The sequence below is a fragment of the Catharus ustulatus genome, chromosome 30 (genome assembly GCF_009819885.2).
Source record: "Catharus ustulatus isolate bCatUst1 chromosome 30, bCatUst1.pri.v2, whole genome shotgun sequence".
NCBI lineage: Eukaryota > Metazoa > Chordata > Aves > Passeriformes > Turdidae > Catharus > Catharus ustulatus.
Genome location: NC_046250.1, coordinates 1,221,778 through 1,244,580, shown reverse-complemented (window position 1 = coordinate 1,244,580; position 22,803 = coordinate 1,221,778). Strand labels below are relative to the sequence as shown.

At 66.3% G+C, this 22,803-nt stretch overlaps 3 protein-coding genes across 5 annotated transcripts; all 3 read right to left on the bottom strand.

The window, feature by feature from the left end:
• Positions 1 to 12: 12 nt before the first annotated feature.
• On the bottom strand, positions 13 to 3,262 carry CFAP45 (cilia and flagella associated protein 45). The gene is made up of 8 exons (XM_033083000.2): positions 3,112 to 3,262; positions 2,787 to 2,965; positions 2,524 to 2,653; positions 2,134 to 2,280; positions 1,631 to 1,744; positions 1,225 to 1,418; positions 864 to 1,088; positions 13 to 724 (listed from the first exon to the last, which is right to left on the bottom strand). Exons 1-8 carry the CDS (start codon positions 3,259 to 3,261, stop codon positions 652 to 654), a joined length of 1,212 nt encoding a protein of 403 aa, XP_032938891.1. The 5' UTR covers position 3,262; the 3' UTR covers positions 13 to 651.
• A 269-nt stretch (positions 3,263 to 3,531) lies between these two features.
• LOC117008889 lies at positions 3,532 to 4,493 on the bottom strand. The gene is made up of 2 exons (XM_033083001.2): positions 4,084 to 4,493; positions 3,532 to 3,781 (listed from the first exon to the last, which is right to left on the bottom strand). The coding sequence occupies exons 1-2, from the start codon at positions 4,491 to 4,493 to the stop codon at positions 3,532 to 3,534; spliced, it is 660 nt and encodes a 219-aa protein (XP_032938892.1).
• Positions 4,494 to 5,207: 714 nt separating this feature from the next.
• Positions 5,208 to 22,132, bottom strand: LOC117008839 (transgelin-2-like). Of its 3 annotated transcripts, XM_033082926.2 has the most exons (23): positions 22,056 to 22,132; positions 21,599 to 21,790; positions 18,096 to 18,248; positions 17,811 to 17,962; positions 17,549 to 17,666; positions 17,280 to 17,421; positions 16,980 to 17,125; positions 16,733 to 16,875; positions 16,514 to 16,654; positions 16,321 to 16,437; positions 15,836 to 15,986; positions 15,600 to 15,723; positions 15,352 to 15,527; positions 15,017 to 15,267; positions 14,857 to 14,941; positions 14,348 to 14,518; positions 14,174 to 14,219; positions 12,540 to 13,724; positions 11,931 to 12,076; positions 6,120 to 6,328; positions 5,874 to 6,048; positions 5,701 to 5,803; positions 5,208 to 5,623 (listed from the first exon to the last, which is right to left on the bottom strand). In XM_033082926.2, exons 1-23 carry the CDS (start codon positions 22,105 to 22,107, stop codon positions 5,482 to 5,484), a joined length of 4,320 nt encoding a protein of 1,439 aa, XP_032938817.1. In that variant the 5' UTR covers positions 22,108 to 22,132; the 3' UTR covers positions 5,208 to 5,481. The 3 variants fall into 3 exon arrangements, with proteins under 3 accessions (XP_032938817.1, XP_032938818.1, XP_042636000.1); XM_042780066.1 differs by lacking the exons at positions 5,208 to 5,623; positions 5,701 to 5,803; positions 5,874 to 6,048; positions 6,120 to 6,328 and adding an exon at positions 11,072 to 11,829; XM_033082927.2 differs by lacking the exons at positions 11,931 to 12,076; positions 12,540 to 13,724; positions 14,174 to 14,219; ... (14 more) ...; positions 21,599 to 21,790; positions 22,056 to 22,132 and adding an exon at positions 8,177 to 8,265.
• Positions 22,133 to 22,803: the final 671 nt, after the last annotated feature.

The window sequence follows — 22,803 nt, the reverse complement described above, 5'->3', positions numbered from 1 at the left end:
CCTTGAGGGAGATTTCAGGTCAGAATTTCAATTTAATAGAAAGATTACAATAAATGCAATGATACAGAAAAACTGGAGTTAAACCACAAAGGCAGAGTACAACCTGGTATCCTGTCGGTCAGGGTGTTGAAGTGATGGTTGCACTCCTGTTGAAAGCAGTGGTCCTGTGGAAGGTCTGGTCCTCCTCTGGCTCCCTCGAGCTGTGGTGGTATCCCAAATCCCCAAAGAGCCCAGATGATATATGGTCACATTGAGGCAGCAATGTTCAGTACCTCTGCCTGGGCAGGGAATTTCACAGTGGAATTCTGTATTCCTATAACTCATGGGATGTTCTGGGGTCTCCACACGCTGCCCACTGGGATCTTTGAGCCATGATGGCCCATGGGCAGAGGTGACCCCTGAGGCTGGGTGTAGTTGCCAGAGTTTAGTTATTTTGGGAAGACAAACAAACCCTGTCCTGCAGGGTTTGCCTCCTTCCCTTATCTAACACCCAGCTGTGCAATGGGCAGTGAGTGACCCATCCATTAGGAGTTCATCAGGATGATGGAGGTGGGAGTAGAACACAGACTGGTTACACCCCACCTTTGACCCAGCACTAACAGGAGCCCCAAACTCATGGGGAATCCCAGCTGGTTCCTGGTGGGGCTGGGCCTAGGAGGGGGCTGTGCTGCCTCGGGCCCTGCGCTCCACCTGGGCACAATATTTGTCAGGAATTCCGGTGGCTCTGTAGAGGAAAGAATCCATCAGGCTCCCGATGGATCTGGCACCGTGCCCCTGCAGCAGGTCCCATTTGCTGAGGGAGCTGGGAGGTGACCCAGGAAGGACTTAGGGAGCCCAAGGAAGTAGCACTGGCAGCCCCTGACCTGAACTCCTGCAGCTTCTGCTGCCTGAGCTGGGCGAGGCGCTGGCTGCGCTGCCGGAGCTCCTGCTCCTGCCGCCGGCCCTCCTCAATGACAGCCGCCCGCTCGCGCTGCCGCTGCTGCCTGAGCTCCTGGATCTGCCGCCGGAGATCTTCGGCATGGGCGCGCTGCCGGAGCTCTCTCAGCTCCTGCTGCAGCTTCTCCCGCTCCAGCTGCTCCTGGTGGGTCCTGTGGGAGAGCTGGGCTGGCTCAGGGACCCTGACACTACGCCCCCATGCCTGGCACAGCACCTGGGCTGGCACTGGAACACCTAGAGCCACCAGCTGGGAGTCCGCTGGCCATCCCTCAGTCCCGTGTACCTCACCTGAGCACCCTCTGGAATTCCTGGCACTCCTGCTCCATCTGCATGGCCAAGTGCTGTTCCTTCTGGGCCACCTGCTGCAGCCGGTCCTGCCTCAGCTGCTGTTCCATCTCAGCCTTCCTCTGTGCCTTCTCCAGCTCCCGTCGCCGCCATTCCCTGTCTGCAGCCTCTTGGTTCCTCTTGGCCCTCAGAGCATCCTGCCCAAACAGGGGACAGTGCTGGGCTTCCCTCTGGGGCAGCTATGGAAGCCGTTGGCTGTAGCTTTGGCTCTGCTGGCAGCACTCCAGAACATCCCCTGGCTCCAGGGGCTGGTCCTGCAGACCCCCCACATCCAGGGCTCTGCCCCTTTGCTGGGCTGGGGACAGGGACGGTGGCAGGGGAGCATGTCATCTGTGCCTGGGCCACTCACCCGCTCTGCCTGCCAGTCCTGGGCCTGCTCCTGCATAGCCCTGAGCCGGGCCAGCTCCTTCTCCTTCTCCAGGCGCAGTTGTTCCTGCTGCGCCTCCAAGGCAGCCTCGTGCTCCTGAGAGGGACAGAGCCCCAGGATGAGACAGAGCCCCAGAGTGGGACAGAGTCACAGGGTGGGACAGAGCCCCAGGGTGTGGGACAGAGCCCCAAGGTGTGGGACAGAGCCCCAGGGTGTGGGACAGAGCCCCAGGATGGGACAGAGCCCCAGGGTGTGGGACAGAGCCCCAGGATGGGACAGAGCCCCAGGGTGTGGGACAGAGCCCCAGGATGGGACAGAGCCCCAGGGTGTGGGACAGAGCCCCAGGATGAGACAGAGCCCCAGAGTGGGACAGAGCCCCAGGGTGGGACAGAGCCCCAGGGTGGGACAGAGCCCCAGGGTGAGACAGAGCCCCAGGGCAGCTCCTGCAGCCTCTGCCCAGCCCACCAGGAGCCTGCTGCTCTTACAGCCTTCTGCCGCTGATGCTGCAGCACCCGCTCGTCCTCCAGCCTCTCCTGTTCCCGCTGTTTATCCTTCAGCCTCTGGCTCTCCATGTTGAAACGCTGAATTTCAGCAAAGGTTTTCCTTTTTTGTTCTTGTTTCTGCTCCCAGGCCTGGAAATGCCACGCAGGGTTGGAGGCCACCAGGCCGAGTGCTCCCTCCTCCTCCTCCTCCTCCTCACTCAGGGCAGGGAGGCTTTGGGCCACCTCCTGGGGATGCCACCAAGTCCCCATAGGACCAGAGCCCTGATCCTGCTGGCTGCTGTGCCCACTCCCCAAGTGTGGCTGATCCAGCACTGCCAATCTCTTTCCAGCCAGGTGAAAACCTCCCTGCACCCTCCTGTTCCCTGCTCCCACCTTCTGATCCTCCCTCTTCATCTGCTCCAAGTGCTCCAGCTGCCTCTGGCCCTCCTGGTACAGCTCCTCGGCCCTCAGCGCTCGCTCCTCTGCATTCTGCTCCATCTGCTTCACAATGTGCTGCTTGGCTCTGGGAATAAGAGAGGAGAAGGGTTCCCTCCAGACCCAACCTGCTCCCCATGGTGGGAACGCTGCATGGACAGGGCTGGTGTGGTTGGAATGGGCCGAATGCCTCCATGGGCGAGAGGGATTCTTGTGCCCACCTGATCAGCTCCTGCTTCCTGCAGTGTTCCAGCTCCTCCTGCACCTCCATGGCCTTCTCCCGCTCCATTTCCAACATCTTGTCCAGGCGCTTCTCCTCCTCTGCCAGTTCCTTGTGGATCATCCTCTTCTCCAGGACCTGCTTGTCCCGGATCATGTTGCACTTGGCATTGAGGAACAGCTGTGGGGACAAGAGGTGTCTGTGGCTCAGAGCTGCACTGAGACCCAGGAGCAGGGAGGGCAGGGGAAGGAGAGGAAGAGCTGGGAGCACGAGGAGCTGGGGAGGCTCAGGCAGTGCCAGGTGACAGCAGGGAGTGCTGGCCCTACCGTGTTCAGTTCCCTCATCTCTTCCTCCTGCTCCAGCCTCATCCTCATTGCTTGCTGCAGCAGCTCCTGCTTCTCCTGCTGCAGCTCCTCGTCCACTTCACTCTGATGGTCTCTCTCGTCCTCTAGTTCTGCCTTTCTCTGCTCCTCCATCTGGGCCTTTTTCAGGGCTTCCTGCAGGGACAGAGAGCACTGCCCAATCCTGGGCACCTTCCCGAGGGCTTGCAGGGGTCACACTTTAGGTGCCGCATTCCTGGCAGAGAGTGGGGACATGAGGGGCTCCTGGAGACCTGGCACAGCCATGGGCACCCCTTCCCACATCTCTGCGCTGACACCCCATGCCCTTGGAAGGCTGGCAGTGCTGGGGACAATTCCAGGGATGCTGCCCAGCTCTCAGTGGAGCCCTGAGCCCTGCAGCCTCCCCTATACCCCAAAAAATGAGGGACAAAAGGGACTCCCTTGTTGAAGACACCACCCTAAGAGCCTGGCTGCAGAGCAGGAAAAGGGGGAAGCAGGAGGGGAGATGCCCACAAAAGCAGCGTCCTGTCTGGCTTTCAGGGTCTTCAGCCTGTCCCAACGCTCCACATCAGCTGGGGCTCGAACTGATTCCTTGATCCTCTCATATTCCTTTTCTCCAATGATGAGAGAAGGCTGAGACTTCTCCTGGGGAATGCTGGGGAGCACAGGGAGAGAGCTCAGTGGCACAGAGACCCCAACAGCTCCTGGTGTTCCCCTGGCCACCAAGCCAGCCCAGAGCAATGCAGGAAGTGCTGGGGAAGCTGTGGGGACTTGGTTCTGATGTTTTGGGGTGAGGCAGGAAGGGAAAGTGTGTGAAAGTGTCACCTGGGATATAAGGGACAGGATCCCCAGGAGTGGCCAGGGCACACTGCCAATCCCTGCTCCCCGGAGATTTTGGGATGCTGCACTGACACCACAGGACCCCAAAACCCCCTCAGAGCTTGACCAAACCCTTACATGAGGTCCCGGATCAGGTCCTTGGTTATGACTCTGACAGTCTTGAGCTTGGGCTTGAAGGAGAGCAGTTCTCGAGGATGTTTTGGCACATCCTGAGAGATCACCACAGGGTTGCTGGAGCCTGTCACCTGCAGAAAAGAAAAGTTTGAGGGACCCGAACTCCCCCACCTGGCGTTCCCCGGACACCGACTGATCCTGGCAGGAGCTCTGAGCCCTCTGCCGGGATCTGTCGGGGGCACGCCCGGTGGGGACAGAGGGGCCGGGGGTCCGCGGGAGGAGTTGCGGGGTGTGGGGGAGACATCGGGACGGACGGACGGAAATCCCGGTGGGTGAAGCTGCCGACGGCGGGCGAGGAGGGACCCCCGGGAGGAGCCCCCGGCACGGAGGGACCGGGAGCCCGTGCCGGCCATCGCGGCTGCCATGGCGCTGCCGGTGCTGTCCCGTTGTCCCCGAGCCGATTGTCGCAATGTGGTGGAAGTGCCGGTTCAGATATATCCGGACCGACTGGGGCAGCGTGCCCCAACCCACTGTCGCGACGTGTCGGGACGGTGACCGAGTTTCTCAACCCTCACGATGTGTCGGAACTGACTGTTGCCGTGGCAACGCCCCAACAACTCTCAGGCCGTCCGGGAGAGACTTGGGGGTGGTGCCTCAGGCAGGAGGGGCGGAGCTTGGGCTGAGAGAGGCGGGGCTTGGCCGAGTTGTGTCACCCTTGTCCCTTGTGTCACCCTTGTCCCTTGTGATCACACTTGTCCCCTGTGCTGTCCTTCTTGCACAGACCTCCTTAAAGTGCCCCTACATGAACACGACACAAGCGACCCCTCCTCCCTGGGGGTCGCCGTAGATTCACCAGTCCTCGCCCCGCCCCCTGTTCTTTGCCCCGCCCTTCCAAGCCCCGCCCCTCTCTCTGCCCCACCCCTCTCATTGCCCCGCCCCTCCACACCTTTGCTGTTGCCCCACCCCGTCCCTCCTGACCCTGCCCCAAAGCCACGCCCCTTTGTGGTGGCCCCACCCCTCCACGTGGCCATGGGGTCCCTGCACCCCCAGACCTGGGTTCCCCCTCCTAATCCAGCAGGAGCCCCCTGCCCTCCCCCAGCCCCAAATCACAACAATCCAGGCCTGGAAAGAAGAGAAGCCGTTTATTGGGGCACAGGGCTTGCTCCCCAACACACTGGGGGGCTTCCAGCAGCCCCCAAGGCACTGCGGGGTGGTGGGGTGGGTGCAGCAGCACCGCCCCCACCCAGCCAAATAATAATAATAAAAAATGACTTTGGTCCTGACAAAACTGGCAGGGGGGCGGCTGCCTGGGCCGGGGGGCACCCGGCTGGTCCATGGCGGGGGTTAAGGCAGTTTGGGGGTGGTCCCTGGCAGGCAGAGGCCTGGGGGGTCCGGAGGGGCTCAGAGGATCTGGCGGGGCATGCCGTAGCCCGTCATGCCAGCCTGTGAGGCGCCCCGGTTGGTGCCCATCTGCAGCCCGATGACGCTCTGCCCCTCCTTCAGCTTGTCCTCGGAGAAGACGCGCCGGTTCTCCTGCGACTTCCTGCAGGCACAGGGGGTGTCAGCATCCCCACGGGACCCCACAGCCCGGCCCCCTCCCCCTCCAGCATCCCCACATACTTGGGGAACCAGTTGGGGTCTCCCACGAAGAGCCCGTCACCCTTGGCCACGGCCAGGCTGCCCAGGTTCATCAGGGTCCTCTGCACACACGCCATGTTCTTCCCTGGAAGAGCCACAGCAAACTCAGCTCTGTCTCCATGCCTGTCCCACCCCACAGCCTCCGGGTCACTCACCTTCCCAGAGATCCACGGTCTGGAAGATGTCGGTGGCCGCGATGCCGTAGCGCTCAGCTGCCTGCAGAAACTGCGAGATCTGCTCCATCTGCTTGAAGGCCATGGTCGATGCCTGGATTTTGGCCACGGGCGCTTGTCCCCGCGGGTGGAGGCTGTTGATGAGCCGGCACAGCACCTGCAGGCAGGGACAGGGCTCAGGTGTGTGGCACAGCCACCCCTGCCCCAGCTGGCCCCACGGCTACTCACTGTGCCATCCTTGAGCCACTGCTGGAAACCGTCCCTGCCTGGTGCCGGCTGTGCCACCGCGTTGCCGCCGTCGTTGCCGCACTGTGCCAGGATCCAGCGCACCAGCACCTGCTCCAGCTCGGGGTCGTACTGCCGGTCGATCTTCTGCTGCACCTCCCGGCTCAGCCCGTACGATGGACCCCGGTTTGCCATGGTGACAGCAGGGGGGTCTGCAGGGATGGGACCCCATCAGGGCCTCTGGTGGCACTGGAGCACCCAGCATGGCACAGAGGGGGCCCCGTGAGCTCAGCGTGGTAGAGCCCCATCCTGCCTGGACGTCCGGCACAGAGCCTTATCACCCATGCCAGGCGCTGCCCAGGCTCTGCCCTCTTCCTGCCCAGCTGGCTGGGAGCAGGCACTGGGTCTGTGCCCACCCAAGGGCAACCATCCCCGGGCCGGGTGGGCAGCACTGCAACCTCTCTGTGCCCGGCTGGACTCCACTCGGAGCATCCCCATCCCACAGCTGGAGCATCCCCATCCCGGCTCCGTCCCGGACTTGGCAGGCACCGGGGGGCCGGTCAGAGCTTGTTTGCAGATCTCGCCCGTTTGCTCGGGCCCGGAGCCAGATCCGGGACTGGCGCAGGAGCGTGGGGCCAGGGCTGATGGCGGCAGTGACCCCACCCCGGCGGGGCAGCCAGACCCCACCCCTGGCCAGGTGCTGAAGTGGCGCCACCCATGCTGGAGATAATGGAGGTTGTGCCCACAGGGGACATGAGCAGAGTGGCCCTGCCCATACAGCCAGGGTGTCCTGAGCCCCCAGGGTCTCTGTCCCCTCTGCCCACCCGTGCATCGCCCCCACGCCGTGCCCTGCCCCGCTGGCATTTGGGGACACTGAGAAGCCGGAACACGTGCAGGTGGCCCTGCCTGTCCTGGTGTCCCTGTGCCAGCTGGGGACGTGTGGCAGTTGCTGCTCGGGGGTTGCCCAGCCCACACCCGCGGGTGCCAGGCTCAGCTCCAGGCACAGCTCGCCCCTGTCACACACCAGGCTTCATTCATGCTTGAGGGTCCTGTCACCAGGAGCAGTCCCAGGACGTGCTGCTTTTAGGGACAGGAGGAAAACTAACCCCAGCCAGGTGTGCCCCCAGAGCCTTGGGGTGCCGTGGGGGTGTCCGGGGCGAGGCCCGGGGCATGGAGACCCCGCGGGGGGTGGCGTGGGAAGCGCCCGGCCGGGGGCCAAGGCGTTGGGAAACAAAGAGGAGCTGGAACACGGATCATTTCCCGACCCAGCCGGGGCTTGCCCAGGAGGGAGGAGGACACACCCCGACCCAGCCCCGCTGCCCCAGCGACCTCCGGACCCCGTGGGAGGAGGCTGCGCGCAGCCCGACTGGTGCTGGGGACCCTCTGGCCATCGTGGGGGTAGCGAGGGTCCCAGTTAGGGGGCAGCCACCCGGGGGTGTCCAGAGACAGCCTGGGCACCCATGAGCTCTCTCCTAGGACCGGCAGGGAAAAGTCTGTACCCAGCCCCGCTGGGACCAAACCACCCTAGGGACCCCCGAGACGCTCCAGTGCCAACAGGGAGCGGACCTCAGCCAGCACAAGGCCACCCTGGGGACCCCTGACACACCCCGGGGACAGCAAGGAGGGGCTGCACCCAGGGCTCGACCACCCTGGGATCCCCAGAGCTCCCCGAGGCCAGCGGGGAGGGGACCCCGGGGGAAACACGGCCACCCCAGCGGCGGCGGGGAGGGGACCAGAGCCAGCCCTGCGGGCGCGCCCCGGGGCTCCCTGCGCGGCGGGGCCGGAAGCCGCACCCGGGTCCCGTTTCCCGGGCGCGGCCGCGTGTCCCGGCGGCTCCGCGGGCGCGGTCCGGCCGCAACCGCTACCGGGGCGGGGGGGGCGACACGCCGGGGGACACCGGGCGCGCCCCGGGGGCTTAGGAGCCGGTCCCCATCCCCGCCCCTATCGCTGTCCCGGTCCGCATCTCCATCCCGGTGCCCGTGTCGCTCCCGGTGCCCGGTGCCATCCCGATCCATCACGTGCCCACCTGTGCCCGGTGCCCGGTGCCAGCCCCTCCCTACCTGCGGCGCCGGTCCCGCGCTCCCGGGGCGGCAGTGCCGGATGCCGCCGCCCGCGCCCTTTTCACGGCTGATGTCACCGCGGCCGGGGCGGCCCGGGACCGCCCGGCACCGCCCGCCCCCGGGGCGGGATCCGCCGGGGCCGCGGCCAGGGCTGGGACCGAGCCGCCACCGCGCCCCGGGGCAGCCCCGCCCCGAGAGGAGGACACGGGGGGGGCAAGGGGACAGGGTGCCTGTGCTGGGGACAGAGTGACAGAGTGGCTGTGGTGGCCAGGATGAGGACAGGGTGGCCGTGGTGGCAAGTGGACAAAGAGGTTGTGTGGGGACAGTGTGGCTGTGTTGGCCGAGGTGAAGATGGGGTGGTCGTGGTGGGGACAGAATGGCTTCGGTGGGGATAGGGTGGCCGTGATGGCAAAGGGACAGCAGCTGAGTGAGGACAAGGCAGTTGTGATGGCAGGAGGACACAGGGGCTGCATGGGGACAGGGTGGCTCTGGTGGCACACATGAGGATGCAGTGTCTCTGGTGGGGACAGGGTGACCATAGTGGCAGGGATTGTGGCAAGGATAGAGTGGCTGTGGTGGCAGGGGGACACAGGAGCTGTATGTGGACACAGTGGCTGTGGTGGCTGAGGTCAGGATGAGGATTAACTGTGGTGATCAATGTCACAGAGGGTGGCTGTGGTGGCTGATGTGAGGGCAGGGTGACGGGTGACAGTGTCACACAGGATGACTGTAGTGGCTGAAGTGACAATGGGGTGGCTGGTGTAGTGGTTGTGGTGACAGGCAGACACAGGGCTGTGTGGGGACAGTGTGGCTGTGGTGGCTGAGCTGAGGACAGAGTGGCTTTGGTGGGGACAATATGGCTGCAGAAGCAGGGACAGAGTGACCATGATAGGGACAGGCTGGCCATAACCCCCTGAGGATTCTGGTGGGGGCAGGGGCCATGGTGACAAAACCTGTCACAGTGGCAGTAAGGAACGAGGCTGTGCTGGGGACAATGCCCAGGGGACAGAATCCCCACAGTGGCACATGGTGGGTGCCAGGGCCCTGCTGTGAGGATGATGGGGACAACCTGAGCCTGGCTCTGGTGGCAGGGGGACAGCTCAGGGTCGGGGGGAGGACGTGACCTCCTCAGCAGCCACAGTGGCCCTGGTGGCGCCGGGAGAGACGATGGCCTTTGCACAAGTCCCGTCTCCATGGGAAGCACAACCAAAACAACAAACAAAACCTCGGCTCGAGGCCACCGGCCGCCTCCGGAACTGGTGGCAGGGCCACTGCTGCAGTGTCCCCGTCACCCCACCCACCCCTCAGCACCCAACTCAGCACTCGCTGTCCCCAGCCCACCTGGAGCTCAGCTGTGGTGCCACCAGAGCTTGGCTGTGCTGGCACCGTCATGCTGTGGACCAGCCCAGAATTGTCCCCTTGCCCTCCCTGGGCCCCTCCCGCACCCATGGGTGCCACAGGGTGGGGTGTGTGTGGTCGCTTTAACCCTCTAAGAGTTGTGGGTGTCCCCTAGGGATTTTGGGTGGTGTTTCCTGTGGCTTTGGTGACATGGGTGGGGGACATGTGGAGGAGGGGACCAGAGCAGGGAGTGGCACATGGGTGACCCATGGGACAGGGATGACACGGGGGGAACAAGTTCAGGGGGTGACAGAGAGGTGCAGCAATAGGGGTGGGGTTAGGGGTGACAGGGGCAGGACCTAGGGGTGACAAAGCAGGAGATTTAGGGGTGACATGGGGAGCAGGACCCACAGAGGGGGTGGCACAGAGCAGGGACAGGAAGATCCCAAGGGACCTGGGTGACAGGAACAGCAACACTGGAGCAGGATCCTGGAAGGTCTCAGCCAGGGGACACAGGAGCAGATTTGGGGACAGGGCAGGAGGCAGGGGCACAAGGCTGGGGACCCTACTGAGGTGATGTGATATCACAGGGCACCGTTCTGGGGGGGTCATCCAGGCAGGACTCCCAAAGGGCACAGTGGGGGTTGACACAGCAGACACAGCAGGGAGAGGACCTTGGGGACAAACTCACAGGGACACAGGGCAGGATGAGGGGCACACAAGGGCAGAGCAGGGGGCAGGGTGTGATGTGGGGCAGGGCCAGGGAACAATGGGCAACAGGCAGGGGGACGGGGGGGGGGACATAGCAGGGGGACATCATGTGGGGACAGTAGTGGGTGTGGCAGAGGAAGAAAGGGGGACGTGATGGAGGACATGGGGTGGGCACGGCAGGGACATGCGATGAGGGACATGAAGTGACAGTAGCAGGGGGGACAGGGGAATGTGACGGAGGAAAGGGAAACGCAGGGGGACATGATGGGAATCAAGGGACAGGGTCGATGCGACAGGGTGACATGATGGGAAGAAGGGGAGACATTAAGTGGGCATGGCAAGGGGGACACAGGAGGAATTAATGGGGCACGGGGGGGGACATGGGGTGGGCGTGGCAGGGGACACAGGAGGAAGAGGTGGGGGACACAGGGGTGGACGTGGCAGGAGGACACAAGGGGACATAATGGGGGGACATGGGGTAGGCGGGGCAGGGGGACAAAGGGGGACGCGATGGGGACGGGAGGGGGTGACCCACGGCGGGACCCCGCGCTCCGTGACCCGACCCGACCCGAGCCGAGCCGACCCGAGCCGAGCCGAGCCGGAGCCCACGCGCGACCCCCGATGATGTCATGGGCTGGCCCCGCCCCCGTGACGCGTCCCCGAGCATGGCCATATAAGGGCAGGAGCGCACGGGCCACGCCCCTCCCGCGCGCGCGGGGACGGCGCCAGGCCCCGCCCCCCCGGGGAGGGAGGGGGGAGACACCGGAACGGAGCGGGGGGGGGCTGCGGAAAGGGGGAGGGGACAGGGACATTGGAGAGGGGACAGGAATGGTGGGCACCACGATAAGATGGGCGGGGGGAACGGGAAGATGGGGGGGACAACCCAATGAGGGGGACGCTGAGAGGATGGGGAGGGGTACGAGAATATAGGGGGGTACCAGAGCATAAGGGGGTACCCCAAGGGACAGTCACGAGGAGGATGAGGGAAATGGGACTATGAGGAAAACGGGGGGACAGGAGAAGATGAGGGTTACCAGGAAGAGGGGGGGACTGCGATGGGGGGGACGGAATTGATAAGGGGGAGGCTGGAAAGATGCGAGTGGGGAATGGGAAGCTGTGGCCAGGGGGGTGGGGAAGATGGAGACAGAGGAGAATGGGGGGAGAGCAGAGGAGGGGAGCCTGCACAAGGCACGGACGAGGTGGGACGAGGACACCGAGAAGATGGAGGGTGAGGAGGGTAGGATGGAGTGGAAGCCATGGGACATAGGAGGGTTTTAGAAGTAGCAGAACCCTGGATGCTTTGGGATGCTGGGCGCACCCCGCCAACAGGAGCCAGATTTGCTCTCACGCCTCTTTATTCCCCCCCCGCCCATCCTTTCACCCCTGACCGCGGGGATCCCAGGTGGGTCCCTAAAGCAGCGTGGCCACCTCGAAGCGCTCAGAGCAGCACCCGCGGGCGCCCACCCGCTGCCGCCGCTGCTGGGCCCCCTCCCTGCGGCGCCGCGCCCCCGGCCCCTCGGGGCGGGGGGTCTGGCCGCGTTCCGGGGGACCCCCCGTCCCCAACGCCTCCGCTGACACCGAGCTCACCGGGGCCGAGCCGGGCTCTGCGGGGAGATAGGCAGCGTCCGGCCCCGCCGCGGCACCCGCCGGAGCGGCCACGGGGCCCTGGGCACGGGGGTGGGGGGCGCGGGGGGGCCGCACTCACTGTGCCGCTGCAGGTCCCGCAGGGCGATGGAGGAGCCGGGCCGGGCCGGGGCCGCGCCCCGGTAAAGCTGCAGCGCCTCCAGGAGCTCCGACTCCAGCGCGAACTCCGCGTCCCATTCGTAGTTCTCGTCCACAGACGTGTTTCTCCTGCGGGGAGGGGGCGAGGGGCACGGCCCGAGATCGTGAGACCCCGGGGATGGGTGGGAGACCTCGGCGATGGGGTCCAGAGGAGACCCCAAAAAGTGAAACCCCGGGGGATGGGCCAAGGATGGCGGACTGGGCAGACCCAGAGGTGTCAGATCCCAGGGATGGGCATGAGACCCCAAGGAAGAATGGCAGGAGAGACTCCAAGCCGTGTCAAATCCCAGAGATGAGCATTAGGGGCACCACCCCGAGAGATGTGGGGACACAGCAGAGAGCTGGAGGGGAACTGGAGTGGTCTCTGGGGACAGGGACAATGGGGGGGGGGGGTTGTCCCCAGGGCACTGCAGGGCTGGGAGGCAGCGAGGTGGCCCTGTGCCAGGACACCCCATCCCAGCTCCGTGGGACAGGCCCAGAGCTGCCCCAGCACGCTCCAGGAGCTCATCCCAGTGCCCTGCCCACGGCTCACCTCTTCCCGGCGCCAGGATCCATCCTGCCCCGTCCCTCCTCTGCTGCTGAGCCCCCACTGTGCCAGCTGCCCCCATCCCCGAGGGGGGGGCCCAGCAAGGTGCCCCCCAGGGATGGGGCCAGCGAGGGGGGCCGCAGGAAGGAGCCGCTGCCCCGGCCGCTGCTCTGGCTGGTCAGGCTGCCCCGCGGGAGCTTCTCAGCGTCCAGCGGCCGTCCCAGGGGCTCAGTCCGGAGATGGGGGGCCGGCTGGGGGGGAGGCCCGGGGCTGGGAGAGCAGGGCCAGGAGGGGGAGCCAGGCAGCGAGGCCTTGGCAGGGCCCACAGGCAGCCGCGGGGGCTCAAGGAGCGCGGCGGTGGTGGGAGGGGAGGTGGCGTTGGCACTTGTGTCAATGCAGTCCGGGCACAGCGTCCGCCCCGTGCGCGGGGGGCTGGTGGGGGGCTCCAGGGCACCAGCACTGGGGGGCTCTGCCGGCTCCTCTGGCGGGGGCCAGTCACCATCCACACACATCTCCTTGAAGAAGGGCAGGCTGAGGTACTGCAGGATCCCACTGATGGCTGGGGGGCCAGGGGACACCGAGGGGCCAGTGGCCGGCTGGGGGGAGCCCTGGCGGGGCGGTGAGTCCCAGGGGGAGCCGTGGCGGGGCCTGGGGGGCTCCTGGCCAGTGCTGTAAGGCAGGGTGGTGGCAGCAGAGGCCACAGGGCTGACGTCGGTGATGCTCAACGCCACGGCCTCGTCCACGGGGCTGCTGCTGCCATAGCCAAAGTAGCGGCCGTGGCGGTGGCTGGAGGCCCGGGCACCCCGGCGGGGCTGCCCCAGAGGCTGGGGGCGCAGCGAGACCCCCCTGTGCCACACGGGCTCGTCCTCTTCTTCCTCTTCCTCATCCTCCTCCTCCTCCTCGGCGGGCAGCTGGTGGTAGGGCTCCAGGGTGTCCCGCGGAGGGTCCGGCTCCGGCCGCGGGGCGGTCTCCACCACGAAGCGGCCGTCGGGGCCGCGGCAGATGCGCTCCAGCGGGACGTGCTCCCGGCCGTGGCTCTCGTAGCCGGGGTAGCGGGAGCCGGCGATGCTCAGCCCCAGGCTGGTGCCGGCCTTCTCACCCCACAGCAGCGTCCGGTGCAGGCTCCGGCACGGAGACGGCTGCAGCTTCAGCTTCACCGTGCTGTCGGGGCTACCAGGGCCATGAGTATTGCTGCAAGGGAGAGGCAGCAGCTGCAGCACCCACAGCCGTGCTCCTGGCCCATCACAGCCCTGCTCCTGCACAGCCAAAACTGCCTGGAGGGAGCACGCAGGGGGAGCCCCGGCCACAGCAGCCCACACCTAACACCCCTGGCCAGTGGCAGCACAGGGTGGCTGTCCCCAGCCTGTCCCCCACTGCTGGCAGAGGGATGATGAGTGCAGTGGGATGGGGGAGCATGGCATGGAGGGAGGGACAGGAATGGGAACATGGCATGGCCAGGAATGGGACAGGGAGGGAGAGGGATGGAGGGGAACATTATATGGATGGTGGGAGAGGGAGGGGAATGTGGCATGGCCAGGAGTGAGATTAGAGGGAGCAAATGTGGGGGAATGGAAACCAGAGGAGTGACATGGCAGGAGTGGGACAGGGAGGGAGTGTGGCAATGGCGTGGCGTGACTTACTGTGGAGGTGGAAGCTTCTTGCTGGGGGAGAAGACGAGTGGTGGATCTGGAAGGCCATGAGAACACAGGGGGATCACATGGCAAGCAACTCAAAACGTGATGAGGACGAGACAGCAGCACCCACTCAAGTCCCCACCCATCTGGCCTGTCCCCTGTCCCCTCCCCGGCTCGTACCTTGGCGGCGCTTGCGGACGCGCGCGGCACGGCGTCGGTTCATGATGCAGGCGGCCATGGTGCTGAAGATGACGGCCACGCTGAGGAAGCAGATTCCCCCGATGACCCCCGCCAGCACCGGCTGCGGCAGCAGCTCCGGCAGCTGCGTGCGGGACGGGTACACCTCCATCCCTGCCACACACAGGGCACCCCATCAGGCAGGCACGGCCCCCCTCGTGTCACCAGCATCATGGGGACACAGCAAAGCCTCAGCCCTTGCCCCAGCAGGGCTGCTCTGCCCGTGGGCACTGCGGGCACCAGGAGAGGGGATGCTCTGGTCCGTGAGGCTGAAGCCAAGGCAGATCTGGGGCTGTTGCCTCAGCTTTAGCCTTGGGGGTTCTCCTCTGTCCATGACCCCAATTTAGCAACAGGGACATGGGGGTGGGAGCAGCATGAAGGGGGCTCTCCTTTGGGAATCTGGATGCCTCACACCTCTGGTTTCCATCCCTGGCGTGACAGCCTAGCCTTACCTGCCGTGGAGACGTTCACTGTGTTGCTGGGATCGCTGATGTAGCTGCCAGCAAAGGCCACCAGTCGGAACTCATAGAAGGCGTCCTGAGGGACACAAGGCCATGAGCCACATGGCCACAGTGACCACTAACCCATCCCCAGCACCTGGCCAGACCTCACCTTGATGAGCCCTGGCACCAGCACCTGGGTGTCAGTGCCGGGGATGGAGCGCTCCAGCACCTCCCAGCCGCCCTTGTCCTGCCGCAGCTCCAGCGCATACCCGCTCAGGGCCACCGAGGCACGGGCAGGGGGGTCCCAGCGCAGCACAACCCCCCGCACGGTCTCGTTGGCCGTCAGAGCGCGGGGTGGGGACAGGAAGACGTGCACAGTCATGGCCGGCGGCTCCGGAGGCACTGTGGTCACTGGGAAGCCTGGGGACAGCAAAGAGAGTGGTACAAGGTGGGAACGGGAGCATCCTGAAGGCTTGGGGGGGGATTTTGGGGAGCTCCCCTTACCCCTGGGCACGGAGGTGACGATCTGGCTGAAGGGGCCACTGCCCAGCTTGTTCTGGGCCAGGACGCTGAACTGGTAACTGGTGTCTGGCTGCAGGTTCTCCACCAGAAGGTGTTGAGCCCCCACTGGCACCGACAGTGACACCCAGTCGTGGTGTGCCCGCGGCGGGTACCTCACCCTGGGGACAGGAGGGACCCGTGAGCCCAGGGCTGACAGCCCTTGGGGGGACACAGAGGGGCTGGGCACTCACACTGGGGTGTACCAGACGCTGAACCTCTGGAAGTAGCCTCCATCAAAACCTGGCTCCCAGGAGATGTTGGCTGCCAGCAGCAGTGGGAGCACAGAGACGTTGGTGACAGCGTGGGGACTGGTACCTGGTGGGCAGCAGTGTCACACTGGGGGCTTGGACCACCCTTGCCAGGATGGGGTGGGGTTTGCATTGCCCACCCTGGGACCATCCCAGCCCACCAGTGACAGGCAGCTCACCCAGCACATGGACAGAGGTGGCAGTGGTGACACTGGCCACCTGGTTGGTGGCTGTGCATTCCCAGACTCCGTGCTGCTCCTTGATGAGGGGGTGGAGGACGAGGCTGCTGTTCCCATCCACCTGGGCACTGCTCTTCCCCACACTGCCCACCTGTGGGGCATGGACATGCTGATGGGGGGCCACCACCAACCCACCCCCGTGCAGGTGACACTGCCACACTGGGGACAAGGGGACTTGAAAAGGGAGACATTACCCACCACCCTGGGGCTGGTTTGGAAGCCAAGGGGCAGGGTTTGGTCAGTTTTTCAAAGGACAGCCAAGCAAAGTGACCTGAGGCTCTTCACATGATGGGACCCCAATTTGGGATGGGACCCAGCATTCATGGGGACAGGGACATCGCCCCGAGAGTGATGGAGGGACAAGGACACTGCCCCAGAAGCCAAAAGCAATCTCTCAGCTGACCCCCCAAAGCAGCAGCCCCTACCTTCACCCAGGTGACGGTGGGTGGGGGATCCCCGCGAGCTGCACAGGGGATCACCAGCTCCCGGCCCACCTCCTGGAAATATTCCTCTTTGGGCCGCACCGTGAAGGTGGGAGGGTCCTGCAAGGCAGAGGGGCAGCTTGGGGGGCTTGTCAGGGGGTGCAGAGCCAGGAGGGGACCCCGAGGGGCTCCTCACCTTCAGCAGGACGCGTGTGGGCCGGGACTCGCCGGCAGTGCCGTAGCTGTTGTAGGGCGTGCAGCGGTACAGCCCCAGCGCGTCGTCGTTCCCCGTCGCGATAACAATGGAGCCGTCGGGACGCACGGACCAGCCCGGGAGCTGGGAGAGGGGAAATGGGTGAGGAGGAGGAAGGATCTGGGAAGGTGGGAACGGCAGTGGGGATGGGAGTGGCCCTACCTTGTCCAGCTCCAGCGGGCGCCCATCCCTTGTCCAGGTGACGGAGAGCAGGGGAGGGTTGGCTCTGGAGGGGCAGCGGATCACGCCCCGCATGCCCTTGGGCAGGTGAGTCTCTGGGAGCATGGTGGTCACCTGCGCTGGGTCTGTGGGGACACACGGGGCTGGGATCCCCATGGGGCACCCCTGTTCCCAGCACAGCCCCCACAGCAGGGACCCCTACGGCCTGGGGGTGCAGGGGGGGTCTTACAGAGCACTGTGACGAAGGCTGAGGCAGAAGGCGGCTTCCAGAGCCCGTTGCTGGGGGTGCAGGTGTATTTCCCAGCGTCATCCGGGGTCGTTCGCTGCAGCAGGAGGCTCCCATCCACCAGGACACGCACCCGAGCCTGGAGGTGGCTGGGAAGGGATGGGACAGCTGTGAGTGGCACAGCTGGGACCATCCCTGCTGCCCTGGGGTGATGGATTTGTCCCCACCACACACTCAGCCCGTCCCTGGCATTAGAGGCCGGGTTTGAGGAGCACAGCAGCCCTATCTCCATTCCAGCCATACCTGAGGTGGAAGACGTTGCTGCTGCCCTGGAACCAGGTGTAGGTGAGGTTCCCTGGGTACGCCTCAGCCTGGCACGCCAGAAAGGCATCTTGGGAGATGTTGACAGTGACGTTCTGGGGTGGCACCACGATGATGGGTGGCCCTGGGGTGCGGGGCAGAGGGGCAGTGAGGGCTGGGGACAGCCCCAGCTGCTCCCAAAACTGACCATGCCATGGCTGCCTCTGTGTTCCCAGCCCACGGGGCAGGGCTGAGGGACCGCCTGTCCTTACCCTGCACGAGCACACGGGTGGTGTGGGTGACAGTGCCCTCCTTGCTGGATGCGTGGCACGTGTAGGTGCCCGCGCTGGCGCGTTCCACGGCGGCGATGCTCAGCGTCCCGTTCCTCACCTGCAATGGCACCAGCTGTGGCACGGCCACCAAGGGACAGCAACACGGCCAGGGTGGTGGCAGCAGGGAGGTGCCACCACAGTGGGCATGGGCACTTGGTCTACACACCCCACAGAGGGGCAACCAGTGGTTTTATGCCCTCACCTGCACTGTGTCCCCGCTCTGGACGGGAAGGTCACTCCTCTTCCAGGTGACAACGGGCTGGGGGTTGCCGACAGCCCTGCAGGTGAGGCTCAGGGCAGCCTGGTCCCGCACCTCTACGAACGCAGGGGGGGTCTCCAGGAAGGTGGGGGGTGCTGGAAGGCAAATCCAGATCCAAACCTAAATTCTCAGTTGAGAGCTGTCTCAACTCAATGTGGAAACCCAGTGTTTCCAATGCCAGCCCTGGGACAGCTGGGCAGAGCAGGTGAGGGTGGGATGGGCCAGTACCGTTGACGGTGAGGTGGATCCAGGTGCCGTTCTGGAAATCGGCGTCGGTGCTGTGCCGGTCGAGGAAGAGCACCCGGCACTCGTACCAGCCCTGGTCCTCGGCCCGCAGCAGGTCCAGGCGCAGCGAGGCACCTTCCTCCAGCCGCACTCGACCTGCGCGCCCGGCAGCGGCTCAGGGACAGCCCCGTCCCTGGGACACCCCCGTCCCTGGGGACACCCCCTCTCCCCAGGGACACCCCCCTCTCTGGGGACACCCCTCTCCCCAGGTCGCGCTGTCCCGGAGTCATCCCCTCCCCGGGTCAACCCCTCCCAGGGTCACTCCCTCCCACGATGGCACCACGGGGGGCTGGGAACCGCGGTGCCAGAGGTTTGTCACCACGACGTTCAGCACGACACACGTGGAGAGGAGGCGACAGTGGCTCTGTCACCCGCCCCCGCGGACGGTGGCCTCGGCGGGTTCCCCAGCACGGCGGGTCCAGGCAATTGAAGCATCGCTCCCAGCGGCCGGGCAGGACTGGTCCCACCACCCCTCCCCCGACCTCTTTTCCCCCTTCCCGAGGACTCTTCCGCCACGGTTCCGTCCCCCTGGGAGCTCCCCCGGCGCTCTCACCCTTAGGAACCCTGCTAAGCCCCGGTACCCCCGCAGCGGCACCGCTCCCCGCGGCACGGGGGGGTCACGGTGAACCCCCACCCGCCTCACAGGAATGAGCTCGGCAGCTCTCCGGGGGAGACACGGTGAGCGGGGATCCCCCAGGCCGTGGGGCTCTCCCCCGCTCCAGCCCCACGCCCCGCGGCCTCTTTGATGAGGAGAGGGATAAGGGCCGAAGCGAGAGCGGGCGCAGCCCGTTAATCCCCCGGGCTATTATCAGAGCCATAATCGGCTCAGGGTGCAGCGGGCAATTGGCTCAGCCCAGGCCGGGGTGCGCGGCCAGCGGCCCCCAATGAATGCACCGGCACCCCCTGTCCGGGGCACCCCACTGCCTGGGCACCCCCTGCCCCGAGCATCCCCTGGTCGGGGCACCCCCTGTCCGGGGCATCCCCTGTCCTGAGCATCCCCTTCTTCAGGCACCCACTCGCCTGGGCACCTCCTTCCCCGGGCACCCATCACTCCAGCACCCCCTGCCCCGCCACTGCCACCCTGGCCACCCCCGGCCCATGCCAGGTGACCTTGCTCCCGGGCCACCACGGCAGGGACACAGCCCCGGCACCGCAAGCACCAGAGCAGCCCACGATGCTCTGCCAGCATGCCAGGAGCAGCAGCTTGCCGAGGGGTTCCCAGCACAGAGAGTTTTGGGGAGCCCCGCCGCCAGCTCTGCCCGGTGTCACAGACTGTCGCCACGCACTGCCCGAGGCACCGGAATCCCGGCTGGCACCGCAAGGGCGCCGCTGGCAGCGGGATTGGGATTCCGTGTCCCGCCGGATTCCGTGTCCCGCCAGACGAGCCCGGCAAGGATAAGGATGAGGATGAGGAGGAGTGGCAGGAGCCGGGCAGGCGGGTTTGGGCACCGAGATCCACCCTGAGCCGTGCGAACCCCGCACACGAACACGTGCAAACCCTTCCCACGGCACCCAGAGCTGTCTGCCGTCCCTTTGCCTTCACCCCACAGCTATGGGACGAGGCGTCCGCCAGCCCCCAGCCCAGACCTGGCTCCCACGCCGGGCGCTGGGAAGTGGGACAGCTCTGGGAAGCTTTGGGAAGCTCGGCCCTGGTAGCAGCTGCCAGCCCCCAGCCCCAGGCGCGGCGGGAGCAGCCGGCTCCCGAACAAAGGTCCCTTTGGAAGGGATCAGAGTGGCCTGGGGACGCCCCTCAGCCTCCCCCTAATCCCTCTGTGGCGGCCCCAGCCCCCTCCTCCTCCTCCACCACCTTGCAAAAACAAAACCCTGTGGCCCAGCATCCCCCCGCGCCTGGCAACCGACATTCAGCGGGACACAAAAGGGGAGGGGGGACACAAAGGGGGCTGCAGCCCCCGCCACGCGGCCAGAGCCGAGGAGGGGGGGTCTGAGCCAGACCAGAGACCACCGACCCTGCTCTAGGGCAGGGGACAGTGACACCGTGGGTGGTGGTGGTACCCAAGGGACAGCCGACCGCATCCCCCCAAGCGCTGTCACAGAGGCAGCTGCAGCCCACCCCGTCTCCAGGACACCCCAGATCTCGCCAGGAGGGACACTGGTGACAGCAGCTGCCCCTCTGGGTGACATCTGATCTGATCCACCTGGGAAGCGCCGGAGAGAGGGGGAAGAGCATCGCCCTGCACCCACCACCCCATCCTTTCCCTGCGGATGGAAAACAACCCGCCCCGCTGCCATGGCGACGGCCTCCAGCCCCCCTGCCCACCCAGCTCGCCCTCATTCCAGCCAGCAGCCCCTTCCCCCAGCCCTGATCCCAATCTGCTCCCGCAGCCCCTGGGGCCGCGCTGGCGGCGGGGACGAGGGGACACGGGGGGGCCGGGACACTGCCAGCCCCTTCCTGGGTAACCGGAGCTGCGGCAGCCCCGGGGCCCCTCGGCGCTCAGGTAACAGGAGCCCAACCCAGGCCTCCCGGGAGTGCAGGTGCCTTGTCCTGCCCGAGGGTTCGTTGTCACCGCTGCTCCCCCAGAGCCAACTCGGAGCTGCTGAAAGCGTCCCCAGGCGTCTCCCAAAATCCGAACCCTCCCGTCTGGCTGGGGAAGAGATAGCAGGAGAGCGGGTTTCCCAGCCGAGGGGATTTTTAGGCAGGGGACAATTGTGGCAGCAGGGTTTGGTGATGCGGGCGTGATCCGGCCCCCCGAGGAAGGGTCGGAGCACGGATTTCGGTGCGTGGCTGGCACAGAACGTCGGGGTTGGGCTCAGCCCAAATCACCCACGGGCTGCCAGCCGTCCCCATCCCCAGGGGACACTCCTGTGGCCTCCCCCCTCCCCCTGGCTCGCAGGGATCCTCTCGCTGCGATTCCTCTAGCTCTGCCACCGCTCACTTTAAATACCCGCTAAAGCAGCGAATATCCCCCTCCCACGCCCAGCCCGTCCCCGGCCCAGCTTTGCTCCAATTAGCAGCTCCCCCGAAATCCCCTCCCCAGCCTCAACCTTCAGGCGACCCGCACGGGCCGAGGCAGCGCCCGCAGCCTCCGGCACGGGGCACGCCGGTGGCACCGGCCCGGGGTGACACGGCCAGGACAGCGCCGGGCACAGCACCCCAGGGGTGGGCTGGGGGGCTTCTCCCACATTTTACCCTGTGGGGATCCCTCCTGCTGCCAGGCTGGGCAGGGATCTGCACCCCCTCTGCAAGCTGGGGACCCCCATCCCTCCTGCCGTGGATGGGGATGGGGACTGGGACTCACCTGTTGCAGGGACCTCCCTGGCCCCTCCCGCCCCCCGAGACCCCTGGAAGAGCCCCCCACTTCCTCGGGAGTGGGATTAAGGTGGTCCAACAGCAGCAGCACCCGGTAGGACCCAAGCACAGCGGGTGGAGACCCAGGACACCCCACAGTGACCCCAAAACCCCCGCCCGCCCCGTCCCCGCGACTCACCCGCGTACTCGGGGTCCACGCGCGGCGAGTAGAGCCCGAACTTGATGAAGATGGGGAGGACGAAGCCGAAGCGGACCCACTCGATCACGTAGAGCGGCGGGCGCGCCTCGTGTGCGCCCAGGAGCCCGCAGCCCAGCACCGCGCTGCCCCCGACGCGCCCCACCACGGCCCGGGGCTCGCTCCGGCCGCTGCCTGCGGGACCGGCACCGGCCCACGGTGAGACGGGAGGAAGCGGGATGGGGGCGGGACACACCGGGACCATTCCCGAACCTCCCGAACCGGCCCCCCCCCGCCTCCTCGGGACCCAAACCGATCCCACCGCGACACACCGGGACCTTCCTCCCGCCCCCGGAGCCCCCCGCCACCGCTGTCCCCAGCTGTCCCCCGCCTCCCCCGGGACCCGCCACCAGCCAGACCGGCCCCGCCGCCCCCCCCGCTCCCCGGGGCTGCTCCTCACCCCCGGCTCCGGCGAGCAGGCTGAGGACGGCGGCGCGCAGCCACCACCGCATAGCCCAGGCCCCCCTTGCGGCGGCTCCCGCGGCGTCACCGGGGCCCGCGGACCGGCGGGCACGGCCGGGCAGCCCCGGGAGCACCGGCCCCGGGCGGGGGGCGCGGGGGGCTCCGCGTCCCGCCGCTCCTCATGCCCGGCCGGCCGCGCTCCGCTGCGCTCGGCTCTTCCCGGTTGCTTTCGGCTGTTTCCGGCTCGGTTCGGGTCCGTCCGGGTCCGCTCGGCTCCGGCCGCCGCCGCCGGGCGGCCGCAAACAAACCCGCGACGCCGGGAGGGGCCGCCCCGGCCACGCCCCCCGCCGCCCGTTGCCGCGGCGACAGCCAATCAGGGACCGCCGTTGGGCGCTTCCTGGGGCGGCCAATGGTAGAGCGAGCCAGCGGGGAGCGAGGGGTGCTGGGAAATGTAGTACCCGGAAGGGGGCAGGGGGCCGGGCGGAATGTAGGGTTACACGGGGGGATATGGGGGGGAAAGCGAGGGGGATATGGGGGACACATGGGGGATCACGGGTGGAACGGGGGGAGGCACGGAGGGACACCGAGAGAGACGACAGGAGTGGGACGCATGGGTGGGACATAGGGTGGGGCGCGGGGAGGGACTGGAGTGGACACGCAAATGAAAAACACAGGCGGGACACACGAAGGGGACACCCGTGTGGGATATGGGGACACACTGGTGAGACCGAGGGATGCCAAGCGGG

Bases quoted from the DNA above. Each gene is read 5' to 3' on its own strand.
- CFAP45 (XM_033083000.2), bottom strand. From the start codon at position 3,261: ATGGAGGAGCAGAGAAAGGCAGAACTAGAGGACGAGAGAGACCATCAG. The intron at 2,966-3,111 runs GTAGGGCCAGCA...TTGTCCCCACAG, and splicing joins AGATGAGGGAACTGAACACG to CTGTTCCTCAATGCCAAGTG. The intron at 1,419-1,630 runs GTGAGTGGCCCA...CTGTTTGGGCAG, and splicing joins AGGACTGGCAGGCAGAGCGG to GATGCTCTGAGGGCCAAGAG.
- LOC117008889 (XM_033083001.2), bottom strand. From the start codon at position 4,493: ATGGCCGGCACGGGCTCCCGGTCCCTCCGTGCCGGGGGCTCCTCCCGG. The intron at 3,782-4,083 runs GTAAGGGTTTGG...TGTGCTCCCCAG, and splicing joins GACCTGATCCGGGACCTCAT to CATTCCCCAGGAGAAGTCTC.
- LOC117008839 (XM_033082926.2), bottom strand. From the start codon at position 22,107: ATGCGGTGGTGGCTGCGCGCCGCCGTCCTCAGCCTGCTCGCCGGAGCC. The intron at 12,077-12,539 runs GTGAGCCGTGGG...CCCTCCCCGCAG, and splicing joins GATCCTGGCGCCGGGAAGAG to GAGAAACACGTCTGTGGACG. The intron at 5,624-5,700 runs GTATGTGGGGAT...CTGTGCCTGCAG, and splicing joins GACCCCAACTGGTTCCCCAA to GAAGTCGCAGGAGAACCGGC.